Here is a 14,216-nt window from a genome sequence, read left to right on the forward strand (position 1 = left end):
TGATGCCTGAGAAATTCAGAAAAAGAAGACGTTTCATTGCGAGATAATGAACCCACAGGAGAAATCCACTCAATGGGGAACCTCAGCGCTGGCTCGATACCCCATGTGTGTGCCAGTCTGTGGTGATCCCGGAGTTCGAAGTCGCTGCAGAGGAAGAGAAGTTCCTTGGGTATTTGGCAACAGACGGGTCCCTTCAGCCACCGCCACACGGTGACGCCACTGGAGAAGCATCTAGGATGAGTCCTTGGCCTCACTTGGACGGCCCGACAGCCTGAAAAGGGTGTCCCTCATGGTGCGGAAACATCTGTCAGTGAGGTCGGAGACATCGTCTGATGTCAGGCCTTTGGTCTCTATTGGAGGTAGAACCTCAACCTTGATTTTGCCTGGAAACAAGAGAAGAGCTTGTGAGAAACCCTCACGCCCCAGGAATGCTGTTCTCGGCCCCCCCAGGCCCCCTGCTCCCCCGGCCCTGGCCAGCCCCCAGCACAGCTCTCAGCCCCTCACAGGGCTTCAGGAGGGAGCGCAGGCAGAGCCGCACCCCTCTCAGGGCTGAGGGGCTGCTCTGGGATTCGACCCTGCCCTTGAACAGCTGTGCCATGCAGAGCTTGGCCACCCTTCTGCCCCAAACTGACACCCCAGCAAGAACTTGCCCCCTTCCAAGGCTGGTGGCCGCTCTGCTCGCACTCGCTGGCCAGAAGAATCGGGAGAGCCCAGGGCCACGGACCTGCTCAGCTCCAGGGCCGTGCCAGGCACAGCCTGACCGGGTGCTCCCTCCACCTGCCCCCCTCCAGCCCTCCTACCTTTGGGGGGCTCCAGCCACGTGGGAATGGAGCACAGCAAGCGTGGCTTTTGCCCAAAAATGAGAGTTACTGCTCCAAGCTGACTGCAAGCCAACTTTCTGCCCAGCACCTGCACTGACAGACTCCAGAGCTTTGATACAACCAGCTTCCTCGGCTTGCTCACAGAGGGGTCCCTGCTTTGAAGGGTCAGGAGGCAGAGCACGCTGGCTCCTTCCCCCAAGGCCTCACCAAAAGACTTGGGTTGTGCCAGTTATGAGAAGGAGAGGTGGTGTCCATTTTTTAATGACAACATCCCTCACTGTATTTAATTACATTCTTTTCTGAGTTAACCCAGCCCAGGCTCTGGTGCCAAGTGCTTTCAACTGACTCCACACATGCCCCGGAGGAACGACTCCTGTTTACCCCAGCTCTGCTCCCCTCTCCCACGCTAGTGAACCAGATCCCCACATGGCTATGGCATCAGTCCTGTCTCCAAGTGACTGTAAAGACCCTTAGGCTCTTTGATACCTGATGTAAATAGCTTCTTCTTTGGGTTATAGAAGGTAGTGAAGGAGGAATAAACCACAGGGATCACCGGGACCTTGGGGAAGAAGAAAAAGAGGAGTTACTTGCACTACGGCAACTCAGGGCAGGCCAGAGGTAAGCGGCAAATCCCATGCAGCAGAGCTGACCTGGCCCAGCTCTCTGACACTCAGACACTCACGAGGCAAGACCTGCTTCCAAAGGCTGGGAGAGTCAGGAGTCAGATGGGATCAAAACTACTCCTCAGCAACTCAAGGTACAGGGACACTCAAGTTACGTTTCAGGGCGTCTTGTCCCAAGCCAGGCTTCAAAACTCAGGTACCTATTTTGTGACCTGCAAACATCTGGAGGGTGCCTGTTTTGACAGGTCCTGCCGAGCTGTACAGGCACATGTCTGGGGGAGGCCGGCTGGTGTGCCTTCAGTGTCTAAAAAAAGGAGTCACCAGTCGCAATCAATTGCTCTCAGGGAAGCGTCAGACAGGCAGAGACACAGCCAGGAGGGCAGGCACACAGTCATTATCTCAGTGCTAATAACACAGACAGGATCTACAGTCGGTGACTCAGGGGGAGTATTAGCAGAGGTGGGTACCATTTCCACTGTCTTTTCCTTCTAGCAGCTGCCAGCCCCTGCCTGGGTTGCGTCACGCCGGCAGGAATGAGGATGGTACAACCCAGGCTACACCCTGGGCTTGGCCAGTTGAACCCAGCAAGAGATCTGGCACTTACTCCCTTCCCAGGATCCCTGCTGTAACACCTCTTCTAGGGAAAGCAGTTTTCCCTCAGGTCTTGAGTCATCCCAGTCCCAAGATTCGAGGCCAAGCACGCGTGGGAAGGCAGAGCGCCCATCTCCTTCCTCCCAGCCACCTCTCTGGCACATAGTCGCCAGCACCCGGGAGCCGAGCAGGGTGGTCCAAGCTTCCAGCAGCCGCCGGGGCGCGGGGAGCAGAGCCAGGCCCGCAGTGCCGCTGGCACACTGCCCCAGAGCCCTGCCCGGGCACGCACCACCGCTCCCTCAGCGGCACTGACAGCTCTAGCTGTCCAGAGCCAAGGAGCTGTTTGTCTGCTCCACCACTAACGGCTCACGGATCTCGTCATTTTGGAGAGAAAAGGCATTTAAGACATATCAAGAAATACGGTATGGCTGTCTGGGAGGGAGCAGCTATTTCCACACAGACCAAGCCCAGACGTTGCTCTAAAGCCCTGGCACTGCCAATCCTCAATCAACACTACACTATTGCAACCTGGGGGATTGAGAAATGCATCAACAGCTTCGGGATGCCCCAGGCAAGCTCACAAAGCGCAGCCCCCGCTGGGCTCCCTGACAGAAGCAAGCTCTGTGCTGCAGACACTGCACAGCCACGCTGCCAGGCAGCTGCCTGCAAAGCCCAAGTGCTGCCTGTCCCCCACACTCTGCCCTCCAGATGGGACACGGACTGCAGTGCTGGGGGGGCCAGGGGAGGGGACAAGGCAGCTTCTCCACCCGTCCACAGGGGTCAAGTCACTCCCGCAGGGGATGGAAAAGGCCCTTGGCTCCTGCACTGATCACACCTAAGGGGGGTTTAGTCGAGGAGCTCAGCTGTGGCCTGGGAACAGAGCTCATCTGAGAGCACATAAAGCACATCGCTGCATGACCCCTCTGCAATGCCACTGCAAAAGCACTCAGGGTCCCCGTGGAGGAGCAAAGCGCTGTTACCTGTGCCTGGACGGCGAGGTGAAATGCTCCTTTCTTGAACGGCAGCAGATCCCCAGTGCAGTTCCTCGTGCCCTCTGGGTACACCCACACCTTCACCTGCACACAGGGAGATAAGGTTCTGCTCCAGCAATCCACTTGCAGGTTCCTTTCCTGCTGGCCCAGCCACCAGCCAGCCCCACCAAGAGCTGCTAGGAGCTGTAACTGCAGGCAAGCCAGCACCAGGAGTTCCACATGCCCCCACGTCACCCCAGGACGCCCAGCCACATGCCAACCCCCACCAAATGCCAGAGTCACACTCACATTTTCAGTTGTCATAGTCTTGGCCACCTCTGCCATCACCATCTTGGCGCTGGTGGTGCTCTTCCTGTTGATGAAGATGACACCGCCGAGGTAGATGATGAGCCCCACGGAACCGGTGTACATCAGTTCCTTCTTGCCCACCTGGACACAGTCGTCGGGCAGGACCTCCATCAGCCCTAACACGATGGCAGAGGGTGAGACCCAGCAGCCACCCCCCTCTGCCTGCACTTGGAGGGGACAAGAGGGATGATCTGAGGTGTGGAGGGGAGCATCAGGGACAGACCAGTGCCTTGTTTCTTTGCTGGCTCCTGCTGCCATCAAGAGAGCAGAGACTCGACGCACAGCAGAACGACAAGGGGCGGGGTGGCTGTAGGTCACAGCAAGACTCCTCAAGAGGCAGCTCACTCCTTGGCCCCAGGGCACACAGCAGGGCCACCCCGCACACTGAGACGCCTGCTAGGCCAGCCAGGCTATCAGCTAGGCTATCAGCCAGGCAGGGAGGTAACAGGGAGCCGAGAAGCACCTGAAACTGAGCAGTACCTGGGGTGCTGCACAGGGGTGTGACAGCTCGGAGTGAGGGGAGAGCCTTCCTGCAGGCAGCACTGATAGAAAAAGCTGGAGCAGCCAGCTCAGGAGCTGTGCTTGGGGGCAGGGGGCTGCTTGGCCAGGAGATGAGAGCGAGCAGGATTTCTCTGCCCAAGAGCAAGAGAACTTCTCCCTCCCTCCCTCCCACCCTCTACTCACCCATCATGTCGAGGATGCTCTGGTGGTTGGACACAATGATAGCAGGGCCCTCCACCTTGAAGTTCTCCAGTCCCTTCACCTCAAACCTCAAGCCGAAGAAATACTTGAAGGTCTTGACCACAGTTTTGATGATCCTGAAGAAGAAAAGAGCAGTCAGAGAGCAGCAGGGCAGGAAGGCGACAGGGTCTGCTATACCCAATGTGGGTGGAAGGAGAAAGAGCAGCTCTGTGACAGAGTCCAGTCTCATTTTCCCTGGAGCTTCCAGCCTCATTTGCCCTGTGGTACACCCAGGTGTCTGTCCTGCACGGTCCCACGTGCTCACAGCACTTCAGCTGCATGCTAAGCCCTGTGCACTCCCAGGGTGGGAATTTTACTGGAAGCCCAGGGGAAGCTGATTGTAACTTTGAGGCTGGTACAGCCAGACTTGATGGTCCGTGCTTTCTTCAAGCTGACAGCATCAGCTCCCTACAAGCTCTTTGGAAGAGGAAAGTCCAGCCGAGCACACCTGTAAACAGAACTGGAATCCCTCCAACGTCCAGGAGGGAGAGATGCTGGTTTCAATGCGCGATCAAGGACAGCTCCTCCTCCTGCCAGTCCCATCCACTTAGTGCTGCTTGTTTCCCCCTATGCCATGGCTGTAGTCTGCTCCAACTCTACCCATGTTTTCCTCCTGCCATCAGCAGAGCCCCATAAATTGTTCAAACAGTTCTCCTAGGAGCTGCCACTCCCCAGCACATGTGTGTTAGCCTGCACACCCATCACTCGAGGAAGGAGCTGCCAGTTCTGCTCCTCGCAGTGCTAGAAGATGCTGCTTAACAATACAAACAAACACAGGGTGTCGTTACCCCAGGGGTGTCCAAGAATGGAGGAGAAACAGTGAGAAGCACTTCCCTGTACAACACAAGGATGCAAGCAGCAAACAGGATGCTCTGACACAGCCTGGCAGAGGCTGGGTGCCCCCAACAAACCCATCTTCAAGCAAATAGCTGTTGCCTGTCAGTTTACTTTCCCAGCAGATCTACGGGTCTGTCCACAAAGTTCCCAGCTTTCTTCCTGCGTGCTCGAGGGCTGGGGGCCCAGCTGGCAGGAGACACCAGCAGCTCCATTGCCAAAGCATCAAGCAGGTTGAGGTGCCCTTGCTGAGCACACCCAGCCCAGGCTCGCCAGCCAATGCCCTGCCAGCCCATGGGAGCAGGGCCCGTCTACACCACCCCCAGACAGGTGGGAGCTGGGGACCCTCCAACTCGGTCAAAGGACACAGCCAGAAGCTGGCAGCACACAGGGGCTATTTTGGGCTGGGGAGCAGCCATTTGCCAGGACAGGAGGCAGAGGAGCTCGCGCCTGAACAAAGCTCCCAGAAGCAGCCACCAGCTCTGCTCCGCTCTCCCCTAGAGCAGATTCAGGAGGTGACCTGCCCTCCAGCAAGCACCTAGATGCCCTTCCTCAGGGCCCACCTTCTCCCTGACAGACAGGAGATGGAGATTTCCCCCCTGTGGGAGAAGACCAAGGGACAGTGTCAGCTTCTCCCCCACCACAGGGTCCAGCCAGAGAACTGTGAAGCACCATCAGCCTGGGAAACATCCCTGTCACCTGGGGCGGGAGGTGAGCACCCGGCCAGTGTCTCATCCTGTCTTAGCAGCAGCTCCCAACATCTGCTGCCAAAAGTATCCCCAACTCTGCCATCAGCTCTTCAACCACACACCGCTGTCAGCATGACTCTCCCCAGCTTGCTCCTACCCACAGTGGGGTTTGTATCTCCGTGGGGTGCCCCACCATGCCAACCACCCAGGCACTGGCTTTCACACTGGAGTTCAGGCCAGGCCAATGCCCGCAGGTGACACAGCTGAGTGACACGGCTGCTATCAGTCCCCGTCATTTAAACCTGCTGTAGAGCTTAAAGCCGTGCTCAGGGAAAGGACACAGAGAAATGCACAGGGTGCAGAGCTCCCGGGCACCGCAGGCCTGCACCGAGGTTACGGGAGTGCAGTCCAGGTAAAGAGACGAGGGGGCAGGTGAGGAGAGACAGGGTGACACGAATCAGTGAGGTCACGGTGGATGCCATGCCACCAGACTAACCTAAATCCCACATCTCCTCCCTTCTGACTACCAGCCAAAAAAGAGGTCACTGCTCTGGAAGTCACACTGCTCAGGAGCTGCTGGGAGAGGCTGGTTACATATTACTCAAGAGCAACCACCCAACTTCCTCCTGCCAGTAAGGAGCCAGCGTTTCCTTGCACAAGATGTGGCCTGAGCCACTGAAAGAGGGAAAGGGGCAGAGCTCAGAGCAGAAGAACCATCGGGTAATCGGCAGCCCTGCTGGGCTGGCCACGTCATCCATGGGGTTAAACAGATGGGTCCTACTCCCCCCCCAACCCTGCAAGCAGCTTCTCTGCTGGTATGAATGATCCTGACTTGGTGCAGTCACAGCTGCAGAGAGCTGTAAATTTAACGGACTTATTGCCAGATGCAAGGAGAGAGTAGAAAAGCGAGAGGGAATGTGCCTTTTCATGCATCTGCAACAGCCCGAGTCTGAAAGCCAGCAGCCCCCAGCTTCACGTGCTCTGCTCCACAGCCTGTGCCAGAGGCCTTTTTAGGATCCTCTGATTTTCAAGGATTAATGAGGTGTGCTTACCAGATTGGAAGCTCTTGCAAGAGGTTCCGCCGCTAGATAAACAGCTCTATCTCTATCAGACAGAGGGCAATCTCTTCCAAGTCACACCAGCTTGGCACTGGAGCCAGAAGCACGGTGAGGACGGGGTGTTCTGCGCCGGGCAGTGACACTGTTATCTCTGTCTGTCCACCAGCATGTGCTCCGCTCCAACCCCCTTCCCTGAGCCAGAATAAGCAAACTGGGATGTTGTAGAAAGAGGGAGCTCGGTGGATCACCTCAGCCACAGACCTCCCAGGGGCTGGGATACATGACCAGGATCATCAGCCAGTGCCGGTACACGGAAACGATGAGCTTAAATTACAGGAAAAGGGCAGTTCTGGCCAAAATTCAGCTCTGAGTTTCAACATGAGGAGTTGTCCAGTGGAAGGAATTTTTGTTCCCAAAGAGTTCCTTCAAGTTTACAAGAGATTTACAAGTTTTAGTGGTGGAGAAGAAAAACAAACAAACACCCAGAGTGTTTCTGTAAGTGACATCATAAATTCTCCCAGCTGCAAAGCTGGTTTGTGCATTGGAAAGCTGCTCCTGAGCAAGCCAAGGCAACCAAAGCTGGAGACAGAGCTAGGCTCAGATCCTCCCCGCAGACTGCTGTTTCCAGCTCCTGGGGCCACAGCACCAGAGCGGGTGGCAGACGATGGGCTCAGGTGGGCAGGGCAGAGCCCGCAAGGCAGCGTGTCGGTGCCCTGCGCCCGCTCACTCCACCCTGAGCCCTGCCTGCAAGAGCAAAGCAAAGTCCAGCTCCACCAGCTGAGACGCTGCCCAACCTTTGATCCAAAAGGATGGACTAAGGCAAGAGAGCTCCGCTTTCCCCCACACCCATATAACTTGGCCTGGCCACGGATGGTTAAAGTAGGTAAAAAGCCGTCTATGAGAGAGCAAAGCAAGAAGCCCAAGTTCTCCTTTGCTGCCAGCAGAAGTGCCAGTTCTGCCCTTAAAAACTCGCCTTCGCCGCCGCCCCCAGCATCCTGTCAGAGGACGCGGGCAGCAAGGCCTGACAGCAACAACCTGGCGCCAGGCCGAGGGCAGAATATCAAACGCCATCTGCCAGCGGGCAGCCCTGCTTCTGGAGGGGGCAACAACCCCCAGACACACACCGCTGCCCTGCAGCTGTCCCCCAAACCCGCGCAGCCCCCGAAGCGTGGCCGCTCGCCGCCACCCTCACACCTTCCACCGGCCCCCCGCAGGCTCTCCGACGGGGAGGGCACAGCCACGGGGCAGAGCAGCCCCTCACCGCACACACCCCCCCCGGGCATGAGGCCACCCCGCTGCCACCACAGCGGCCACCCGAGGGTCTGCTGCCACAGAGCTGAGGTAAAGGAGGCCACCGTCACCCCCCCGCAACAAGCTGGGGCTGAAACCGATCCCCCCAGTTTGTGTTTCACCCGCCCGCGCCTCGGCTCTGCCATTACACCCCCCCCCCCCCCCCCCTCACTCACCTCATGTTCTTGACGGTGCGGCCGCCGTTGACGAGGAGGCAGACGGGCGCCGTCAGCGCGGAGCTGACGACACAGAGCAGGCAGTAGAAGCTGATGCGCAGCGCGAAGTTGACGGCGGGGCTGAGCTCCATCAGGACGGGGAGCAGCAGCAGCAGCAGCAGCACCGCCGCGCCCCACAGCAGCCACCCCAGCTCCATGCCGCCGCCTCAGACCGCGCAGCCCGCCCGACACAACCCCGCGCTGTCGCTGCTGTCGCTGTTGCCGCTGTCGCCGCTCCCGCCGCCTCCTTCCGCCGCCGCGCAGCGTGGGCAGCCCCCGCCTTATGTGGGCGGCGCGGAGGGGCCCGGCCCGCCCGCCGCTCCCCTCAGGCAGGGCGGGAAAGTCCCCTCAGGGCGCGGCGGGAGCGCCCGCTCACAGCGGGGTCCCCTCGCGGTGCCATCCGGGGGCTTTTGGTCCCTCATGGCGTGGTGAGGCGGCTTTGAGTCCCCTCATAGAGCCCTGTGGGAGCTTTGGGTCCCTCATGGGGCCATGGGGGGGGTTTGCTCCCTTCATGGTGCCACATAAGGTCTTTGGGTCCCTCATGGCGCTGTGTGGGGGTCTGGGGACCCTCACAGTGTGGTAGGGGGGCTTCGGGTCTGTTCACGATGCTGTGTGGGGGCTTTTGGTCCCTCATGGCGTGGTGAGGTGGCTTTGAGTCCCCTCATGGAGCCCTGTGGGAGCTTTGGGTCCCTCATGGGGCCATGGGGGGGGTTTGCTCCCTTCATGGTGCCGTGTAAGGTCTTTGGGTCCCTCATGGCGCTGTGTGGGGGTTTGGGGACACTCGCTGTGTGGTAGGGGGGCTTCGGGTCTGTTCACGATGCTATGTGGGGGCTTTTGGTCCCTCATGGCGTGGTGAGGTGGCTTTGAGTCCCCTCATGGAGCCCTGTGGGAGCTTTGGGTCCTTCACGGGGCCATGGGGGGGTTTCTCTCCCTTCATGGTGCCACATAAGGTCTTTGGGTCCCTCATGGGGCCATGGGGGGGTTTGGGGTCCCTCGCAGTGTGGTAGGGGAGCTTTGGTCTGTTCACGATGCTGTGTGGGGGCTTTTGGTCCCTCATGGCGTGGTGAGGAAAACTTTTGGTTCCCTCATGGAGCCCTGTGGGGGGCCCCATAGTGCCATATGGGGTCTTTGGGGGTCCCTCATGGTGCCATGTAGGGTCTTCAGATCCTTCATAGTGCCATGTGGGGTCTTTGGGTCCCCTCATGGCATGATTTGGGGATTTTGGGTGCCCTCTTGTTATTATGTGGGTTTTTGGGTTTCTTCATGGTGCCATGTAGGGTCTTCAGGTCCCTCATAGTGCCATATGGGGTCTTTGGGTGTCCCCTCATGGTGCCATGTGGGGTCTCTGTGTCCCCTCATGGCATGGTGTGGGGGTTTTGCTTGCCCTCTTGGTATTATGTTTGGGTTTTGGGTCCCCTCATGGTGCCATGTGGGGTCTTTAGGTCCCTCCTGGCGTGGTGTGTCACAAAAATTCACAACTGACTGAGCTCAGCAGGGGTCAGCTGCGAATTTTTGTGATGGAGCCCTGCTCGCCACCTCTCCCTGCTCCTCATCGTGCCCACATTCTCCACTGGTGCTTGATGCTGGTTTTCCACCGGCACAAATGTGCTGAGTGGGATGGAGCTTTCCCCGCTGGCACTGGGGTTAGGTCAGGATCAGGCCCAACAGCTTTGTGGGCGCAAAGCTGGCAAGAGAGATGAAAGCATGTCTGTTGGAACCGACACAAACTGTTTCACTGGCCTCAGCAGGTTTTGCAATACTTTTTATAGCAAAACCCCAGTCCCACGGGTGGCGGTGACTTCACCAGGGTAGGATGTAACCCTGGTCCTGAGCATCCTCTTGGCACCTGCAGCTTTGCAGCCCCTGGAAAACTCAAAGAAAAGTGAATGTCTTTCCAAATAACCGTTGTTAACAAAACATCTCTCCCTAGACTCAACAACAGAGGTAGCAGGCTGTTCCCAAACGGGCTGTCACCAAAACAGAGAGGGGTTCGCTGCATTTTCACTGCCCCTCAGCAGCTTTAATGCCTAAAGCAGGAGACAAGCTCCTTCTCTCTGCCAGAGAGCTCAACGCCGGTACTCCCTACAGCTGCCAGGCAATGACATCTCAGAGCTGGTCTCATGATTCCTGCTAATGCCACAAAGAACCCTTATTGTATTAGCATCTCAGCGCAGCATTAGATTAATCCCTCCGGCCTGCGTCGTACAGGCTGTTCAGAGAGCCTTGCTCCAGCACCGTGCCAGCCAGCATATGCCTGGGAAGTCACCGAGACCTTTTCAGCTGAACATACGCTGGCCCGGAGCAATTCTACATTATCCTCGTGACTTTCGCTTTTGTTGACACGGGAAGAAAGTCACTGGTGATCTGCCACTGGTGGCATCGTGCGAGCTGATCCGCTCAACTCGTAAACGCCGGCTGATGTGAGGAAACTGAAATGCGAATTCCAGCGCGGCCACGGCACCGGTGGCAAACGGCTTTTAGCAGAAATGGCGTGATGGGGATGGCAGTTGCGCGTTTGCTTCATGTGTGGGCTCCTAAAGGAGCTTGGCTGTAATTCCCTTCTCCCCACGCTTTCCAAGAGATTATCTGGAGTAATGCAAATGAAATGTTTAATATTAGTCTGTAGCTCAAGGAAGGGGAGTGATTTCTGATGCCAGATTAGAAGCCAGACATGGGCCTGCCTGCTAGCAGAGCTGTCACGCTGAGTTATTTCATAAGGCAAGCAGTTATGCTGCCAGATGACGACAGCCTGTGCATTAACGTTATCGTAACTATTAACTGTCTGATGGAAGAGGGCCCACGAGCCTCAGCGTGCTGCGTAACGCAGCAGGGATGTCATCACCACGTGTCCTGAAACGTGTCCGTTTTTGGGTAGAGGAAAAGGCAACCCCCTCCCTGCCCTCCCAAGCTCCAGCAGCCAGAGTGAAGCGCTCCAAATTCTTTTAAAAAAAACCCCCAAGCTTACTAGATTGTGCTGCACGTTTTGCATATTTAAACTACTTGCTGAATTATTTAGATGCGTGGCAAGTGTAGCCTGCAGGTAGTCGAGCTGAGCAGGGTCCAGGAACACCGGCAGGAGCAAGCACCCAGCCAGCGCTGAGCAGGCAGTAAATTCTCTGCGATGGGCGCTGCCTGTTGTGGGTGTGTGTGGCATCCAGTGCCTTCTAGCACCCTCCGCGGGGACCTTGAAAAGCTGCCTGGAAAAACTACCTGGAAATGGTAAAATTGTGCTAACACCAAAACATGGTGGGCAGACGGGTCCGCACGGCATCACTGATGGTGGGATTTCTGTGGCTGAGTCTGTGAAAAGCCATAAAGCCAAGAGGGTTACCCTTGGCCTTAGTTTTCTGGTGTCTCATAATAATCTGGCTGTGTTTTTTTATCTTTTATTTGTCTTAATTTATCGCTTCCCTTGGAAACAACATGTGACCTCCCTTTTGATGACTAGCTTCTGACTGGAAAAGAAATGGAGCCAGGAGAACATCTCCCACGCACGCAGGGAGAAGGTGAGCCGAGAAGGGAAGGAAAGCACTCAGCGGGGTAGGAAGGAAGGAGAGACCTTACCCATCGCCTGGCATCGCCGTGCAGGGCTGAGCAGGCTGTAGAGCAGCGGGAGGCCGGGCGGGTGGGTGCTCAGCGAGGAGCCCCCTGGGAGGCACAGGTTCCCTTGACTTCCCGCGGTGTCTTTGGCTACCGGGCGGCCTGCTCCTCCTCGCCTCCTGCCAAGGGACACGTGCTGGAAGCAGCAGCCGGGTTTGTGACATTAAAGGCAGGGGGAAGAGGAGGTGACCAGCCAAGCTGCTTCGTTCTTGGCCATGTCAAGGCATGCACATGCGCAGCTTGTGAGCCCCCCCAGGAAAGGGCACACGAAGCCCTGGGTTGCTCAAGCTTCTCGACAGCAATCCCTGCTGCTGGGTGCTGCAAAGCAGCCTCAAGCCTCAAGGACTTGGGGACAGTGAGGTGAACCACACACCTGATCTAACTTCTCCCAGACCTCTGTCAGTCTGGCCATCCACACACTGATCCATCCTCGTCCCTCTTTAACTGCCTCAACTACCAGCTGGCTTTGAGAGACGGCTGGGAGCTTGGCATCGCTGCGGCTCACCTCGGGGTAGCTTGGGATACATAAACCTGCCCAGCATCGCGATACAGATGTGGTTACGCTGCTAGAGCTTGCTCCCACACAGGCAGGGCTCCAGACTGGTCACCTGGACCATCTTCTCATGAGTGTGCAAACCTGCCCTAAGGGCATCACTGAAATCTTCTCCTGGAAGCGTTGTCCCAGCAAAGCCAGCGACGAGGCCTGACCTGGGCTGCGCTGTATCTACTGCTGCGCACAGCAGGGCCCGCGCCAGGCTGCTCGGCGAGGCAAGGATGGTGGCCAAGAGCAGTTTGTGCAAAGGATGTGGGCGAATCCCATTTCCCACTCACTTGTTTCAGCCTGAAAGGGCACCAGCGCACGGGAGGTGAAGCCCTCCTGCCGCTCCTTGTGTGGGCAGCACGGAAACCCACGGCCGAGCCCACGCCTGCACGGGCAGAGCTTCAGACTGACCCCCCCGCTGCTGCGTTGGCTCCTGCTGCCCCGCGATCACACTCCCTTTAGTTGCCGTGCTTGTAAGTAAGAACACGTCAGCGCTCTCGTGACAACAGAGTAAACACTTGGGGAGGAACTGGGCTGTTGACTCAGTGTGGTGTGAAGGCGAGCGCTGCAGTTACCCGCAGGACTGTGCAGGAGCCGGGTTACCCAGAAACCAGAGGATTGCTAAACTGCCCTGGCCTGGGGTTGTGCGTGCACAGCCTCCACTGGCCACTGGAAAGAGTGAGAGGCTGAGGGAGTTTGACTCTGGGAACTTGCAATTAAGAGAGAAACGTATTGCAAAAGTGTATTAGATAATCGGAGCCTTCCTGTAACCTTTACACACCTGTAGATAACTACTGAGAAAGTAATTGCATTACCTGCTCGGACGTTCACTCCAGCCCGACGTGGTTTTATGGTCCCGTTTGTCAGGGACTGGAGCCCTTTACATGTCTGAGTCCCCACACAGGTAAAACCCCTTCAGGTGCCTTGGCACACCCAGCCCTGCTGCTCCCCACACACCTAAAACCATTTCTCAGCTTTTTAAAGATCTGCTTTCTCGGAGCCTTGAAAAAGTCAACCCATTATTTAAATCTACAGAAGATACAAAGCTGATTTGGCGTGATGCGTCTGCAGGAGGAATGCCACACGAGCCGTCCCATTGAGTGCCAGGGTTCTGCTCCTCTGGCTGTCAGTGAGGCTGGAGGTTGGTGTTTGGAGAGTCACTGCACCATCAGTCAAGGCTTACTGCTAGGGCTTACACCCCACCATGCCCCCCAGCACTGGTTTTTATATTTTCTCCTAGCAGACTTTGCCAAAAACAGCAGGCAGTGAAAACATGAGACTGCAAGATCTTACTGTTGCATTTGTATTTGTACACCGAGGCTGGAAATCCCCCTGCACCTGATGTTCTCCACAGGACGTGGTACTACCCGCCCCAGGCAGAGCTCTGAGTAAAATGAATGTCCCGAGCCCAGGACACAGCCCTGGAAACAGCATCTTGTCTGCCTGCAGTTTGAGCTCCTCTGGGCCCAAGGCTGTAAAATTGGAATTACTTTTTTTTTTTTCCCCCCCAGTTTCAATAGGACTAGGCTCTTCCCCCGATATCATGTGTAAATAAAGGAAATTAAATTGTTTCTCATGGGTTTTGTGCTGGTGGAAGGGGTGGGTACTCAACCCGGAGACTGAACAGGGAAGGCAAAGCTGTTAGCCAAGGGCTTCTCTTGATGGGCAACCTGGGACTGAAGAGGGTTTTGCTCTGTCTCTCATCTCGGGGAGCCACCAGCCAGCAGCAGTATAACCTGCCCTGTCTGGGCCCGATTCAGGTGACGGTGCTGAGCCCTGTGCGGGTGTTGTGTGTGTTTGCAGGGCTGCCACTCTATCAGGTGCTTAGGGCCAGCGTGTGCCTGCTGCGTGCACCGCCACCGCAGCCTGCTTC

The 14,216-nt window shown here is 57.0% G+C and overlaps 1 protein-coding gene across 1 annotated transcript; it reads right to left on the reverse strand.

The window, feature by feature from the left end:
* Positions 1 to 14: 14 nt before the first annotated feature.
* On the reverse strand, positions 15 to 8,455 carry AGPAT2 (1-acylglycerol-3-phosphate O-acyltransferase 2). Its single transcript, XM_074923477.1, has 6 exons — positions 8,164 to 8,455; positions 4,060 to 4,193; positions 3,316 to 3,491; positions 3,016 to 3,111; positions 1,308 to 1,380; positions 15 to 383 (listed from the first exon to the last, which is right to left on the reverse strand). The coding sequence occupies exons 1-6, from the start codon at positions 8,358 to 8,360 to the stop codon at positions 232 to 234; spliced, it is 828 nt and encodes a 275-aa protein (XP_074779578.1). The 5' UTR covers positions 8,361 to 8,455; the 3' UTR covers positions 15 to 231.
* Between the last annotated feature and the right edge of the window lie 5,761 nt (positions 8,456 to 14,216).

This window comes from Athene noctua, chromosome 20 (assembly GCF_965140245.1).
Source record: "Athene noctua chromosome 20, bAthNoc1.hap1.1, whole genome shotgun sequence".
Classification (NCBI taxonomy): domain Eukaryota; kingdom Metazoa; phylum Chordata; class Aves; order Strigiformes; family Strigidae; genus Athene; species Athene noctua.

What these genes read in the sequence shown, in the direction of transcription:
- AGPAT2 (XM_074923477.1), bottom strand. Translation starts at nt 8,360, where the DNA reads ATGGAGCTGGGGTGGCTGCTGTGGGGCGCGGCGGTGCTGCTGCTGCTG. An exon ending in CGCACCGTCAAGAACATGAG is followed by an intron (nt 4,194 to 8,163) that starts GTGAGTGAGGGG and finishes TTTCTTCTTCAG; the next exon opens with GATCATCAAAACTGTGGTCA. An exon ending in GAAGAAGCTATTTACATCAG is followed by an intron (nt 384 to 1,307) that starts GTATCAAAGAGC and finishes TCTTGTTTCCAG; the next exon opens with GCAAAATCAAGGTTGAGGTT.